Below are 16,849 nucleotides of genomic sequence, written 5' to 3'. Positions count from 1 at the left end.
TATTTCTAATGAGCTTTTATCATATTTGACTTTTACAGTGAGCTTTTCTTAGACTTTGACCAAAATATCTTTAACCAAATCCTAAAAAATGATTTAATTTTTTGTTCTCTTTTTCTTTAGAGATTTGGTTGAGTTATGCGTTTAAATGAGAGTTCTTAATGTAAAAAAAAAAAAGAAAAGAAAATTCTCATATCAACACAGCAATATATTATCTATAGAGGAAAAAATAAGTTTCAGATGGGTTGACAAATATTTTTGAATTTCTAAAGCTAAATATCCACAAAAAAAGAATCGAGAAGACTCATCGTGATTCTTTTATGAATATCTTATGTCTCCGAGAGTAAGATATGAATTTCAAAAGAACGAGAGTACAAGTTACAAAAGAGAGTTATATTTGAACGAAGAAACTAAAGTATATTGTAATTGATCTAAAAAACTTGATTTTCATAAAGAATACGTTTCAGTTGGGTTGACAAATATTTTTAAATTTCTAAAGCTAAGTATCCATTAAAAAAAAATCGAGAAGATTCATCGTAATTCTTTTATGAATATCTTATATCTCTGAGTCTCATTGTGAGAGTAAGATACTAGAAAATACTTTAAATTATCTTTTAGGAATCAAAAGAGACGAAGGTGACACTAAAGAGAGTTATATTTAAACGAAGAAACTAAAGTATATTGTAATTGATATAAAAATACTTGATTTTCGCAAAGAATGTCGAATCACATAAATTTTACATCGATCTTTTTATATATTTATAAATATTAATATTTTAGATTATCTTTGAAAGCCTCCCTCTTCGACGCTTTCTATCTACATATCCTATTCTTTACCTATAAATAGTTGTATACGGGACTTCGGCTGGTCTTCTTTAAGCATCCTTTTAGTGTAACTTTGGATGTACATTTGGTGGATCTTCGAACTATTCTTCGTTGTTTACGCGCAGCTGTTGTCCTTTGCACTGCAGTGTTCCGCAACGCAACACGAGCCTGCCGGCCGGCCGGCCGGCACAAAGCCAAGCTTAATCTTCGAACTACTCGCTACGCCAAGAGACGCTTTATAACGAGGAGAGACGATTCCTTCGACTACGACTCTTTCTTTCTCTCAATTACTCGCAATGACAGAGGAAAACCGGCAATTCCGCCAATCTCATCGTGAGTAACTTCCAGCCTTTTACTTCTTTCTCGGCTTCTCAATCTTTTGCACAATTGCTTGCATCCATTAGGAGTTGAAGATAGCTAAAGAATCTGATACGAAAGCTGGTAGGAGTTGCTAAATCTTTGACATCTAAGAGTTACCTGGTCTATTGATGTGTCTCTCAGGAACAGAGCTGGGTGGCGATGAAGAGAGGAGAGCTCTCAAGAATGCATGGCCCGAGGTTGTAGGACTCACTGCAGAAGATGCAGAGAAGAGGATCAAAGACGACAAACCAGAATCTCACGTCCAAGTCGTCCCACCAAATCACTTTGTAACAGCTGATTATAACGAGGGACGTGTTCGAATCTTCATAGATTTATCTGGCAGAGTGTTGAAGGCTCCGGTCATCGGTTAGAGAAGAAGCTTTACTAAATAATGGTGGTCTCTTCTTGTTTGTAGATGCATCTTAATGAATCCAATGATACATTTCTTGCCAAAACATGTTTTAGGCAGGTATCCGAAAGGTTAGGGGATCGCGATAAGTGAAAATCGACAAAAACGAACAAGATAATGTAGAAAACCTCTACCTTCATGTTTCAGAAACGAGAGGCTAGTTAACAAATGCGCCCCATTTAAATGTTTGCTGTTGAATTATGTCAAGAAGAATAACAGGTTAGCTGGGAACAAGAGTCCCAACATAACCAATACCCACAATGAAGAATGTAATGGCCTGCGGGTAGATGTAAAAGAAGTAGTTGTTCTTGCCATACCTCAGGTCGTAACATGCACATACGAAGAGATACAGTGCCATGCCAAGCTCAGGAAGAAGAATCCTGATACAAAACGATGAAGTTAACGATTAGCTATCGAATAACTGAACTAATTAAGAGTAGCGAGCTTTCGACAAAGTAGGTGTGTAAGTCTTTCACGACATTTCAAGCATGAGAAGTTTTGAGACTCTGAAAGAGATGTTTGCAGTGTTCACCAACAAAATCGATAGACATGTGCTGCAAATTAAAGAAGGTGCGGAAATTACCTTCCGGAGATGCTCAATCGAGTTTGCTTGAGAGGTTCCTCTGTTTTCTGTTCATTCAATTTGCTTCCTAGTTTCTTGGTGACTACCCATTCATTCACTTTACCCGTCTCAAGCAGGCCGGTCCACACAGCTCTCATTCGATGCATTGACATGACGTTCTCGAAGAAGATCCAGAATAATAATAGATGAAATGAGCTGTATTCAGAGAGATTGGTATCAGAAGAGAACTTAAGCAGCATTACAGCAACTACAGAATGTGTCTACTGAAAGCATAAGGTCCAGACCTTGGAGTTCCAACTGAATTCAAGATGGTAATAGTTGTGGGGATGTAGACCACACCCCATGTAGAAACTTTGACCTCGGGTACAAAAACTGAAGATGGTATGACGACACAGTAGAACATAAATGTCACGGTATGGGATATAATCCGCCGAACGATGAAAAAGCTGTATATCAGATAGATTTTCTTCCTTGGTGATACTTTCTGCAACATCAAGAAGAACAAAACATGTTAAATTACATGAAGACAGATGGATCCAATGATCATAAATTTGTAACCTTTGTCTTTAGTATCTCTTTGTGGATCTTCCTAAACAAATTTGCTGGACCACAAGACCATCGAAATTGCTGACTACGTAATGCCTTCAGTGTACTTGGCAATTCACTTTTCACCTGCAATAGAAGATTAAGCTGTCATCGCTTTAAAGGAAACAGAGTTGAATTTGCAGCTTCAGAAAATTTTTAACAGCTATAACTATGGAATTGCCCAAAATTGTGATTCATTATATGGATTGGATCATGAATTTATCAATTCGTGGTACGTGATCAGGTAATAAACAAACTCGTTTGTGGGCATCGTTTATATTTAATACAAAATAATGAATTGGACATATTAGGTGAAAAACATGTGATCTCTTTGTTTACTCAAAGACAGCCCGGGATTCTGCTACTAGACCTTTAAGGCATGATAATAGTGAAAAGAATACCATATGGTTCTATGATTATAAATATTAATTTCTCATTGTCTTTGAGAGATAAGTGAAATCATTTACCCTCTTTTCAATGACTAAATATAAGAGAAAAATATGACCCAGGTAGGTTATATATATAAGCATTCCTGTATAGTGACTGTTTAACAAGCAACTTGTTTATGCTTAATCTTTTATCAATATCACAACTTTCAGATGATAAAAATATTAATTGTGCATTATCAAATGAACTAGTACCTTAACATTGCCTAAATAGACAAATTTCCAACCACAAAGAGTTGCTCGTACTGCTAAATCCATATCTTCTACGGTTGTTCGATCTTTCCAACCTCCTGCTTCCTCAAGAGCTGATATTCTCCAAACACCAGCAGTTCCTGATGAGAAAGTGAAAAATAATATGCCTGTAAATGCCATTCTATAATTTGGATTATCTATTTGTTTATTCGTTATATGATTGGTTGCCCTAAATTGTCATTATCTAGATAAATAAGTAGCCGATTAAGCTCTTGGAGTGATTGAGATAATTGAGCAAGATAACAAAATGAATTCAAACAGCTGAAGCAATTTAAACTCTCACAAGCTCAGAGAAGAGACAATCTCTTATCTTTTAACCTGGCCAAAAATTACAGAGAAAAATAAAAGCAGTAAAAATGAAAATAAATAGGTAGAGTAACGCAAGGTGTGGCACATTGTTGCAGGTATGGGTCATATATAAGTGTGATATTTCCCAAGATATAAATTTTAAATTATGTCAAAAATGAACTTGACCATCTCTAAGTAAGCATGAATTTAGGAAATACTTTTATAGGTATAGGATGGATTTTTTTGACTTTGATATGTTTAGATATCCATGAAAGAAGAAAGTTGCCTGCTCAAATTCATTAGGTCTAGTAGCCATTGCACTTTTAGTTCATCAGTGGTCATATTTAGTTCAACAAGGTGCATTTGATGATGATTGTTGAGAAATTTATTATGGTTTACACTGGTAAATGGAAAAACATTTTTCATATATGCCAAAGGAAATTCAGAAATCTTAGATGATTACTTACCATTGAAGCCAAAGAAGGAGTGCATTGTTGAACCCGATTCTTGTTCAACCTTAAAATGGTAGTCCATTGACATCTCCTGTATTCTTGTCATCATACACTCATTGGAGTTCACTACAAGATCATTGCATTATTCTGTGAATTAAACTTGCAATATTTAATTGTATAAATTTAATCAACCAAAAAGATACCACTGGAGGAAAAAGAAGACTGAATTCACCCTGAAATGGAAAGCCATTTCCAAGGTAATTGAATTTTAATTTAAAGAGTGACCTCAATATATGAAGCTAGATATATGGTTATAACAATAGATATTAGACATCTAAGTAGTGCAAGGACTAGAATCTTCGTAACCCAATCAATACAGGCCACAAAATCAGAATGATTATGTTCATGCACCGGTTCCCTGTGATTGGCCCTTCATCTTCTTTAACATAAAGTACATCATAATTTGACATGCTTTTATATGGCCCGTTCCACATATCTGAATTACAACATCAAGATCACAAAATAACAACATTCATATGAGATGAGACATTGAGAAGGCATATATGAATGTCAATTATGGTGGTCAAAACTTAACCACAAATGACTCATACCACTACAACTTCAAGTATGTCAACCACGAAAGCCTTCAAAAAATAAGCATTTAAACATTGACTCTTCTAGCTGTAAATATCAGGTTATATATTTCCTCATATATCTTGATTCATATGAGATGAGACATTGAGAAGGCATATATGAATGTCAATTATGGTGGTCAAAACTTAACCCCAAATGACTCATACCACTACAACTTCAAGTATGTCAACCACGAAAGCCTTCAAAAAATAAGCATTTAAACATTGACTCTTCTAGCTGTAAATATCAGGTTATATATTTCCTCATATATCTTGTAATCTTATTCTTTCTATAGAATGAAGTGACCAAAATGTTTTACATACCAAATTTCCATCGTGTTTGCACGAGACAAATATCTGGATTGTGAATGAGAAAAGGAACTGTTTGCATCAAGAAATCTGCTTCGGGTTGAAAATCAGCATCAAAGATGGCAACGAAGTCACAGTGACCCACATAACTGTGCTTCATCCCTTCTTTCAAAGCACCTGCTTTATATCCATGTCTGTTGTCCCTTATCTCATACTTTATGTTGAACCCTTTGCCTTTCCATGTCTTGCACTCTAGCTCTACTAAATTCTATAGCTTGAAAACAACAAGACACATATTAAATTGGTGAGTCTGAACCTCCAAAGAAGCCAATTAAAGAAAGAGATGAACAGTAGATCACAAACTGATCTAGTGAGATACTACTTTTTGTCAATATGATCCGTTCTCAAATTTGAATTCAAATGATAGTATGACCGACCTTTGTCCACATTACCAACTTATAGTCAGTATACAACAGTACCCAGACAATATATAGCTAACTTAGGAATTACAGAATGGAACAAGAAGATCTGTATATTTTTTGTTCTTGAATAGAAGTAGTATATAGAGCCTCATGGTTCTTCATAGGTCCAAATCATAATGTGAATCATTAAACTTGACAAATACATAGTCACTTTGTAAAGGTCATCCAATATGTCTGAAACTAGCTTATCTAGTTAATACATCTCCCAACACATAGGAAAAAAAAAAAAGCAATTGTAACATTTGACATTTACTTGGTAGATGAAACTCATTGTATTGTTGCATTGCACTTAGGAGGTCATTAATGAATGTGTCATAAGTATGAGAAAAATTCTAAAAAATATTAAGCAGCATAGCACTCGCATATTATGCAGCACTACACAGTCTTTAGATTGGGATTAAGGATTCAGAGTCCCTTATTTATGGTTTTGTCATTTACAGTGGCACTACACCAAATTATTAAGATAAATCCCACATCTGAAGAAACATGAACCTAAAGAGTGAGATGCTCTGAAAAAATCCCCAAGTCATTTACCGAACTCTGATTTGAACATCAAATGCAAGGTTCCAATACATGTCGATAAGGAGGCAATGCTCTCATTATTCACCTGGATAATGCTAAAGGAAGAAGGGGCTAATGATATTTGTAATGTCAGATTCTGGATGCTGCTAGCTCATAGCATGTTGTCCGAAAAATAAAATACCAATGAGTTGCTCTTTGATGGTGGGTAAATGACATACTACCCCAAGAAGTAGCTCATCTGGTAACAGGCCACAATTATGATTCAAACAGGAGCCCTTCTAAAACGATTCTAAACACAGCCAGGGAGACCCACTGGCCCAAACCTTAAAAGAGTCTTATTGAGGAACCAAAGGCCAAAGGTCTTCACATGACTCGGAAGACAATCTTGGAATTTAGCAAGCAGCCAAAAATTGACTGCATCTTTGGAAATTTACTGCGTACAACTCATGCGCAGAAATAAAAGAAGAATGGAGACCTCATAAATAAGAAAGGCAACAATTACCTTGATCTCTGGATCTGTAGAATCGTCCAGCACTTGGATGATGATGCGATCCGATGGCCACAAGAGCCCGCAGGCAGCCCCAATAGAAAGCTTGTAAACCTGTAAGATAAAAGAGATTGAGAGAAGACGAACAGGATGGGGCAGACAGAGGAAAGGGGCAAAGAAAGCAATAACCAAAGAAACTAGCTATTATTGGAGAATGCTGCGCAGAAGAGTAGGGGAAAGAAGGAAAGGCCTCACCTGCTTCTCATTGTACATGGGGAGTTGCACAAGCACCATGGGATAACCCACCTCCATGTCCTCCCCCAGGGGATGGTACTTGTACCTCCTCTGCGGCCTCCACCGGAACACCTTGGCGAAGAGGCTGGTAGCGCCCATCAAGATCTTCTCCGAGACGAGCATCACCGACATGAGCATGCACAGCGCCACCGCCACCTGAAGCACCGGCGCCACCACGTTGGCCCTGACCTGCACCCACGCATCCGCGGCCTGCTTCCATGTCAAGCTTAACTTCAGCTCCTCCAAGGAAGAAGAAGACCACAGGGAGGCCAATACGCCCAGGACACTGCCACTCCACGGTGGCACGCTACTGTCACCGGGTACGCTGGCTACTGCAGGCCGAGAAACCAAGTGCCAGTGAGGAGAACGCATCGGTAGCATGGAGGTAGACGAAGCATCACTACCTTCCATGTAACTCCACTTCCCGGTAGCCAGCTGGAAAAACTCCTATCATTCACTGGCCTGCGCTTCTTTTTGAGCTACTGTGTGTCTCCCATCTCTGTGGTCTAAACCAATAGGTAACGTTCGATCTGAATCCAACCAACGGAATCTGAGGTCAGGGAAGATCCAACCGGCTTCCACAGCACTACGCCCATCCACCAAGCTGTCCACCACATGGTTGGACATAAAAGTAAAACATGAAACGACCGTGCTTTTATGTGGTGCATTAAAATACTCTTCCATCTCGTACAGCTTCATCCAAAAACACTTTCGATTCTTTCTGGGATCAGAGAAATCGAGATCCAACAAAAAGAAAACAAACGGGGAGTAATCTTTTAGACGTGAACAGTACAAACCTATAAAGATATTGAGATGTGGCTCGCATGATCCGATCTGACATAATGATTATGAAGCTGCATAGAACTAATTACCTTTAGCTTGACAACCGATAGAATGATAGGATTGGTTTGTGAGAATCCGGTTCGCTCACCATGCATCTCTCTCTTTGTCACAGTCGTCCGTAGATGACAATCCTAACATGTGGTGCGTATTTAGAGATGCATGGGGCAGACGCTGATGGGAGGCATCTATCATCAATGCATGGTTCATAGAGTAAATGAAACCGGAGAGAATTTATGTCACATATATTGATGTCAGTGGGTGTTACCGGTGCCGATGAGCGGAAAGAGCCTCTGCTTGTCCGATCATCGATGGCATGCTTCTGCCACTGAAACTTGGAGAATGGTCAAAGACGACTAGTAATGAATACTGTGTAGTATTGAAATGGCAGCATCACAATCAATTCACAAAACACACCGATGGTGGAGACAGACAACCAATGTAGACGCGAAGTCAACAAACAAATCGTCGAAACCACAACCAAAAGGAGGGATGTGGAGATCAATTCGACTCCATTTGTTTCGTAGTGAAAAAGAATAGAAACTTCTTTTTGCTGTTCATCCTTGTATCTCTCATGATTAAATTCATTTTGTTTGTTGTTCTTAGATTTTTGCCAAAAAGTCGGCAATAATATGTGTTCTTATCAAAGTGGACAGAATTTAGAATCTCCATCCAATAAAATTTGCCTCAATGTCTCTCCTCTACTAATTACACTTGTGGTTGTGGAAATATGCAACTATAAGAGTCCTCGTACCAACACCAACAGTATACGCTCGTGAGGAGAGATCGAAAAGAAAGACTAACAAAATAGTCTTACACTAGTAAGATTGAAAGAATCGAATGGTATATAATGAGTTTAAACTCCTAAATCTTTATCGGGTCATGTTCTTTATCACTTCCGGTGCATCCCTGTACTCCCAAGTGATGACATCCCTTTGCCTTTCCATGTCGTCGAGGATGGCATTGGCATTCAGCAATTCAATAATCGTCTTTGTAATTAGCCGATGAACTCAGAGTTCATAGGAGCATTGCGAGACCAGCATATGCGCCGAGCAACAAAGACGAGAGTTTGCTGGTCCGGCCTCTCGACACCAATCGACATGTCCGCGAGCAACTTGATTTGTCCATCACGATCCGCATTCTGCTCATCCAGCAATCATTGTGTTCGAGAAACAGTGCTTCTTTGTGGCATTTTGTCAAAGAATCATACCCCCACCACCTCCCCCCCTTTCCTCATTCCACCGAATCTTTCTGTAGGGTTACTCGAGGGACCATTTCGTCGGATATATTACTTATAAATTGGACTTAATAATGGACAAAGATTAAGATTTTTTTCTCTCTTTACACTGACCAGGATAAGTTTGCGTTGAGAACTAATTGAAGTTAAACCTATATATAAAAGGCCAACTTCTTTATTATTAGAATATTAAATTAAACTTTGAGTGTAATTAGAAAATTGATTAGCATTGAAAGATCTGAAAAGTTATTTCAGAGTTTGATCTTTGTATGTCTGAGAGATAATTGGGGTGAAATATTGATAGAGAGATGTGAAATTTACACATATTTAGAGAGATGATGGTGCTGAATAAACTTATAAGCAAGTTTTTGTATAAATTTATCTCATGTAATTTTTTCTATGATATTTATGACATCAATCAATGGTGTGAGGAAAAAATGATTCCATGTAAACTCCCTGAGCATAAAAATTATTATTATGTCTAAAAAAATTAATATAAAAATCTAAAATTAAATAGTAATATATTTAAATTTACGATGTATACCATTTGATGTTATTTAGAAAGTTTTTATTTGATTTACGGACGCATAGTCATCGGATCTAAAAGTTATAACAATACTGATTTATAAGAAAAATTAGATTCGTCTTTTTAAAGGGAAGACGAGAGAATATCAATAATCTCTAGTTCACATATTCGCGTGACTCAAGGATATAGAATTATATATATACATATATATATATATATATATATATATATAATATTTATTACATCAATTATGGTTGAGGAAGAAAATGATTACATCAACTTAGTAAAGTCTCATCTCTCGTTGAAGTGCTTGTGGTGAGGAACACTACATGGTATACAGACCCAAAGCAACAGGCAATCCACTCACGTTTAGAGGTCTACTCCTCTGTTGGGCACATGACCCATTAGTTTAGCTCACAGTAGATTTTAATAACTCATAATCCACTTTAGTCATAACCTTTTTTTTCACTTAATCTAGATCTAAAAAGGGGGCTAGTGGTGACTACGAATAGGAGCTAAAAAATTACAGCAACGTGGTTAAGAAAAAGAGATGGAAAGAGTAGAAAAATAAGAGAAGAAAAAAGTAAAAGAAAAAAAAGGATAACTCATAGGTTGTTCTCAATTATCTAGGCAGTGTTATCACCTGATCATATTTACAGTGGACTCTTGTTGTGATTACTTGGAGAGATTTTGGATATTGTGTACAGTGATGTAATTCTTGTATCTTAGTTATTCTTTTGTGATTATTGCTTGGGTTTTAGGCAAGAGACTTTGAGATTTTTATATTCATTATTTTTATACTGGATTTTCTCTAGTTTGCCCTATGATTTTTACCCTTCACGTTGGAGGCATTTTTCACATAAATCTTAGTATTATATTTAATTATGATTTCTATTTAATTTTGTTGTATGTTATGATATACTTGTATTTATTCATATATAAAGTTTCTTTTTATTCCAATATTAGAGTAAGATTTTTGGTGGTAATTAATGTTTATGTTTGAACATGGATGTTGATAGTGTTTCTCACATAATTAGCTTAAATGAAAATAATTGAATGATATGGAAACCAAGAATGAAAAATCTCTTGTATTACAAAGATTTATATAAACATTTACTAGGGGATAGTAGAAAACTCATAACTATGACAGATGATGATTGGAAGAGGTTAGACGAAAAAATAATCGAGTTTATTCGATAGTGGCTCGATGACAGTGTTTTTCACCATGTTTCTACTAAAAGTTCTGCGTACTCTTTTTAGAAAAAGTTGAAAAGTCTCTATGAAAAAAAAAACGGTTGTCAACAAAGCTTTCTCGATCAGAAAACTTCTGAACCTGAGATATAAAGAGGGTGTTTCTATTGCTGAGCATTTGAATGAAATGCAGAGTATCACTAACTAGTTATCCTCTATATAAATGTCTATTGATGATGAGTTATAGGCATTGTTGCTTCTCAGTTCATTATTAGAAAGTTGGGAGACACTAGTGGTTTCTCTCAATAATTCTGTGCCAAATGATATTGTCACTGTGAGAGCCAAGTAATAAGCAATTTGTTGAGTGAGGAGTTGAAAAAAAAGAATTCTGTAACATCTCAGATTAATTCATAAGCACTTATTTCAATAAATAGAGGAACGTCAAAATCTAAAAATAAAAATGGTTCACGTATGGGTAAAAGTAAGTCAAGATAAAAAAAATATATTATTTATTATAATTATGGTGAGAAAGAAAATTATAAGAATTAATGCAATCAACGAGAAGAGCAAGAAAAAAAGAATAGAAGTGGAGTCTACAAAGTCAAAAAATAATACCATAACTATAATACAGGATGGTAATTATTTGATTTTATCTCCTTGTGATGATATTTTTTTCTTATGTATATCAGGATCTCGAGTAGGTGATTCATACATGTGCTTCTTATTATACTACATCAATACCCTTGTACTGATTGTTTGATTTGTAAGCAACATAGAGTTTCATTTATTAGTCCTACTTTGTATAGAAAAATGTATAATCGTATTTATACAGATATATGTGGTCCTTTGAGGATAAAACTCATGATGGATTTGTTAATGTTCCTAGTATTAGTGGTATACTTTATTTTATCATTTTTATAGATGATTTTTCTATAAAAGTTTAAACATATGCTATGAAGACTAAATATCATGCTATTAATGTCTTTAAAGAGTTTCAGGCTAAAGTTGAAAGGGAGATAGAAAGACAATTGAAATGTATAAGATAGATAATGGTGATGAGTATATAGGATTGTTTGATTATTATTGTAAGTTATATGGCATCCAACATGAGATGATAGTTTCTAGTATACCTCACCACAATAAAATTGTGGAGAGGATGAATCGCATAATGAAAAAGATCAGATGTATACTTTCACAGGCCAAGCTATCTAAAAAGTTTTAGGATGAGACTTTGAAGAATGTAGTTGATGTGATCAACTTGTCACATTGTACAACCTTAGATGGTAATGTTGCAAAGCATGTATAGTCAGGGAAAAATGTTTCATATAGACATTTGAAAGTGTTTGGTTATTATACATTTGCACACGTTCCAAATAATGAGAGGTCGAATCTAGATGGAAAGATAAAAGAATATATTTTTCTTGGCTACTTATATAATCAGTTTGGTTACAGGCTTTGGGATTCAGAAAAGCAAAAGGTGTTTAAAAATAGAGATATGGTCTTCTTTGAGGATCAAACCCTTGAGGATTTGAAGGAGGCACCAACCAAGACTTGTGCAGAAGGATTAGCATATTATGTCTCAATTACTCTTCCAAGGGTGATGGGGGAGATGTGCAAGAAGATGGTGTAGAGTCTAATATTGATCTATCTACAAGACATGTTAAGCAAGAAGAAGTTGGAGAGCAATGTTAACCTTCTATAAGATACTCTAAAGATGAGTATGTGATGCTTACTAATGTAAGTGAACCAGAGAGTTATAATGAAACAATTGAAAGTGAGCAGAAAAAGAAATGGTTAGTTGCTTACAAAAAGAGATAGATGCTCTGCAAAAGAACCACATATATGATTTGGTACAACTACCAAAGGGAATAAAGACCTTAAAAAATAAGTGGGTTTTAAGATTGAAGACTCAAGAACATAAAGGCTTTAGTCAAATGAAAGGTATTGACTTTGAAAGAATTTTTTCTTATATTATTAAAATATCTTCTATTCGTATTGCTTTTGGTATTACTGTTGGCCTAGACTTGGAGGTTGAGCAGTTAAATATGAAGACAACCTTCCTTCATAATAATTTAGGGGAGGAAATTTATATGGAGCAACCAAAAGGCTTCAAAGTCAAAGGTAAAAATTTTTTTATCTACAAGGTGAGGAAGAGCTTGTATGAGTTGAAGCAAGCTCCAAAATAGTGGTATAGAAAGTTTAATTCATTTATGACTGAATATGGATATAAAAGAATATATGTATATCAAACGGTTTAGTGAGGATTTTATTATTCTCTTATCTTATGTTGATGACATGCTTATTCTTGAAAAAATATATCTAAAACTGATAAGTTGAAGAAGAAATTGAATGAGTCCTTTACGGACATGGGGCTAGCAAAGCAAATACTAGGTGTATAGATTTTCTGTAATAGAAAAAAAATAAGAAGATTTAATTATCATAGGAGAAATACATCGAGAAAGTATTGAAAATGTTTAGTATGAGCAATGCAAAGCCAATTGGTTCTCCTCTTTCCGATCACTTTAAGTTGTGCTCAGAGTAGAGTTCCTGAAGTGATAAGAAGAAGAAGAAAATGCAAAAGGTTCATTATGCTTCAATAGTTGGAAGTTTAATGTACGCGTTAGTATATACGAGGTCGGACATCACATATAAAGTGGGTGTTATTAGTAGATTTCTTACAAATCCAAGCAAAGAGCAATAGACAGTAGTAAAGTGAATTTTTAGATATCTCAATGGGAGTTTTAAGGTTTATTTAAGTTTTCGAGGTGGATCACCTGTGTTGACATGTTACACAGATGCAAATATAGCAAGAGATATTGATACAAGGAAGTCCTCATCAGGTTTTATACTTACTTTTGTAAAGGGGGTTATGTCATGACAATCCAGATTACAAAGGTGTATCACTCTCTCAACTATAGGGGTAGAATATATCGCTGCTATAGAGGTTTACAAAAAACTGTTATGGATGAAAGAATTTTTACAAGAATTGGAGCAGAAACAAAAAAACTATGTGGTTCATTTATGTAAGAACTCAACTTTTTATTCCAAGTTAAAGCATATAGATGTCAGATACCATTGGATTCGAAATATACTCCAAGAAAAGTAGTTGCAACTTCAGAAAATTCACATAGATGATTATAGAGCAAACATGTTGATAAAAACCTTATCGAAAGAAAGATAGGAGATATGCCAATAGCTAGTTGACATGGCTTCACATTGAGGAGTCACGAGATAGTCTCCCTTATGAGTTGAAGGGGGAGGTTATTAGGCACATGACCCATTAGTTCAACTCATAATAGACTTTCATAACTCATAGCCCACTTTGACTATAACCCCTTTTTTTCTCTTAACCTAGATTAAAAAAGGGGGCTAGTGGTGGCTGCAAATAGGGGTTGAAAAACTACAGTAACATAGTTCAGAAAAAGAGAAGGAAAAAGTAGAAAAATAAAGAGAAAAAAGAAAGGAAAAAGATAAGAACAACGGAGAGGCTGTTCTCAATCATCCAAATAATATTATTTATCTTAGGTTAGATTAGATTTATAATGAATTCTTACTATGATTACTTGGAAAGATTTATAATGAATTATTCTCTTGTGATTATTGTTTAAGATTTAGACGAGAGACTCGAGGATTTATATATTTATTATTCTCATAGTAAATTTTATCTAGTTTGTCCCATGATTTTTTTACCTTTCACGTTATAAAAATTTTTCACATAAATCTTAAGATCCTATTTAATTATAATTTTTATTTAATTTTATTATGTTATAATCAGCTTGTATTTATTTATTTGTATACAAAAATTTCTTTTTATCCCATTCCCGATGGCTTCGAACGTCACCCTTGGCAGCCAATAACAAAGTTCTACCACGGAAGCCAGCACTCCCACATATATGAGACGTAAGCATCCCCGTACTCCGCAGCCAACGCAAAGAAGATTAGAGTTCGACATATATGAAAAGCCTAATTCTAAGTTATGTAAGACTCAACCTTATCAATTCTACAAAATAAAACCCTAGTAAATTGACTTAAATGAATGAGTTATAAATATATTATCTATAATCATTTTCAAAAATAACAATGAAGCCGACTCATGCAAACTACCATAATCATATATAAATATATAATTACATGGTTGGTTACACATATATCATATATAACTATGTTCTTCATTTGGAGAAAAGCAACCTAAGAAACATACTACTTATAATGTCTGTGTTCACAGATGCTGTATGATCTGCTTCAGCGAAGCATAAGTGCCTGTCACTGCAACCACAGAGCCAGCCACAATAATTGCTACTATGCACAGCAGTTCATAACTCCATTTCCTGGAGTTCTTGAAGATTTTAAGGTAACACACACAGGGCAGCACCATCGTTGCTGTGCTGCTCAGAAATGAACCTGTGAGCGCTACGATGTCTCCAAAAAATGGAACACTTAACGCCACAGCCACTGTGGTGATCACAATACCAGTTCTGATGACGAGGCTAATCAACCGATGCTTAGATACGTGCAGCCGATCTTCGATGGCACGAGCGATGGGTGTCACCAGCAAAGCGTACTTCACGAACGGAGTGATGAGAGTCGTGCAGATTGCTATCTTTGAGCTCAGTTTCCCAGCTTGAAGGTTTAGTGTGATCTGAGACTTCAAGGTTTCACCGTACATCAGGTAGCCTACTGTTGCCATTAAGCTGTAGTTGAGAGTGCAGAGTGTAAAGGTGATGAACAATACCTGCAGCATGGAACAAAGGGTAGCCAAAACTATGACACCCGCAGTGATATATGGGCAAGAGGGAAGGAATATTAATGGCATCAGCTTAATTACCATGGGGAACATCCTTCTGTCTTTCATGGGAACGTATATGGTGGGGAAAACGGCATGACCACTATAACAGAAGGCGTAAAGGCTGACAGCAGTGGGAATTCCAGTCCAGTTTAGAAGAACTCCTCTCTCGTGGAATCCTACGCCATCGACTGCTCCAGCCCAAAGAACAGAGGCTACCACAACGAGGGAAGCCAACACTCCACCAAGTGACACATAAGACAGTAGATCTAAGCTCCGCAGCCATGTCGTGGGCAAAATCACAAAAGCTCCAAGGAGAATGAACGCTTGTTTACCTCCAATCTTGAGTCCAGCAATCACGAAACTTTTACGTGGGAACAACTTCTCCATGTTGTCACCTTCTAGTATCAGGAACTCGGTCGCCACAAGATACAGCTCCAGATACAGGAACACGGACACAAGGATCCTTCCCTTGTGCCCCAAGGCTATTTCACCTATGTCGGGATAAGTCTTAACCAGTGAGTTCGAATCCATGCAACGTTGCAGCAGTATCCCTGTGTAGCAGCAGACGACTGCGATAGTCAAAAGAAGTATCATGCTCAACCAACCCCCTTGAGACACAGCATAGGGAATCGACAGTATTCCGAATCCTGCGAAACGTAACTCTTTGATGTAACTAGAGCACATTGAACATACAACATCAAATAAATGCAAGTGCTGAGAAGGAAAGCATGGGACCTGAGAGTGCATTGACAGCATGGAAACTTGTCCTCCAGAAGCTTGTGCCAGTCTTCGGAGGCAAATCACACTCCATCTGCTCCCTTAGGGTGATGCCTTCTTCAGTGGTGGTTTGCGCGAAATGGCAGGTGGTTCTTAAAAGGGAGGAAGGCAGCTTGTCGAGCATGAGTTCAATTATTGGTGATGAGTAGATATCCATTAGAAGTAAAAGATAGAAAGAGAAGTGTGCTACTTCAGAAAAGAAGGAAGGCGAAGTCGACATATGCGGGAAGGGACTTGCACTTGTGAGCTGAAACTTCAGTGCAGAAGAACTTGTGGCAGTGATGAAGCTGTCCGTAAAGATAAAATGCTTATATGCTGATATAGACCCATCTAACGCCACTGCCCTGTGTTTTCTGGGCATCCTCATGTTGCTCAAGGCACTATGGGACAATCATGCTTCGATCAATCTATTTAAATCAGACAAGCTAAAGAAATTATTTCTCTGGTAAATAATACTCTGATTCGTATGGAAACAGCTATACGTACTCGCAGATTTCCGTAATATATATCTCTGATCATTCGATACAGGCATCAATTTCAGCTTCCTACATAGTTTGGAAACATGACAT

General features: G+C 36.4%; 2 protein-coding genes across 4 annotated transcripts; both read right to left on the bottom strand.

The window, feature by feature from the left end:
- Positions 1-1,711: 1,711 nt before the first annotated feature.
- LOC135679115 (probable glucomannan 4-beta-mannosyltransferase 9) lies at positions 1,712-7,514 on the bottom strand. 2 transcript variants are annotated; one of them, XM_065192540.1, is made up of 10 exons: positions 7,328-7,513; positions 6,885-7,255; positions 6,645-6,743; positions 5,154-5,406; positions 4,213-4,323; positions 3,401-3,537; positions 2,733-2,846; positions 2,459-2,658; positions 2,175-2,369; positions 1,712-1,971 (listed from the first exon to the last, which is right to left on the bottom strand). In XM_065192540.1, the coding sequence occupies exons 1-10, from the start codon at positions 7,332-7,334 to the stop codon at positions 1,812-1,814; spliced, it is 1,647 nt and encodes a 548-aa protein (XP_065048612.1). In that variant the 5' UTR covers positions 7,335-7,513; the 3' UTR covers positions 1,712-1,811. The 2 variants fall into 2 exon arrangements, with proteins under 2 accessions (XP_065048612.1, XP_065048611.1); XM_065192539.1 differs by having other exon boundaries at positions 6,885-7,514.
- Positions 7,515-14,808: 7,294 nt separating this feature from the next.
- Positions 14,809-16,341, bottom strand: LOC135679987 (amino acid transporter AVT1I-like). 2 transcript variants are annotated; one of them, XM_065193964.1, is made up of 4 exons: positions 16,239-16,335; positions 15,836-16,150; positions 15,543-15,739; positions 14,809-15,449 (listed from the first exon to the last, which is right to left on the bottom strand). In XM_065193964.1, the coding sequence occupies exons 1-4, from the start codon at positions 16,312-16,314 to the stop codon at positions 14,937-14,939; spliced, it is 1,101 nt and encodes a 366-aa protein (XP_065050036.1). In that variant the 5' UTR covers positions 16,315-16,335; the 3' UTR covers positions 14,809-14,936. The 2 variants fall into 2 exon arrangements, with proteins under 2 accessions (XP_065050036.1, XP_065050035.1); XM_065193963.1 differs by having other exon boundaries at positions 15,543-16,150; positions 16,239-16,341.
- Between the last annotated feature and the right edge of the window lie 508 nt (positions 16,342-16,849).

The sequence above is a fragment of the Musa acuminata genome, chromosome BXJ1-7 (genome assembly GCF_036884655.1).
Source record: "Musa acuminata AAA Group cultivar baxijiao chromosome BXJ1-7, Cavendish_Baxijiao_AAA, whole genome shotgun sequence".
Lineage (NCBI taxonomy): Eukaryota > Viridiplantae > Streptophyta > Magnoliopsida > Zingiberales > Musaceae > Musa > Musa acuminata.
The sequence above is the reverse complement of the archived record's forward strand: the minus strand, read 5'-3'. Positions and strand labels throughout refer to the sequence as shown.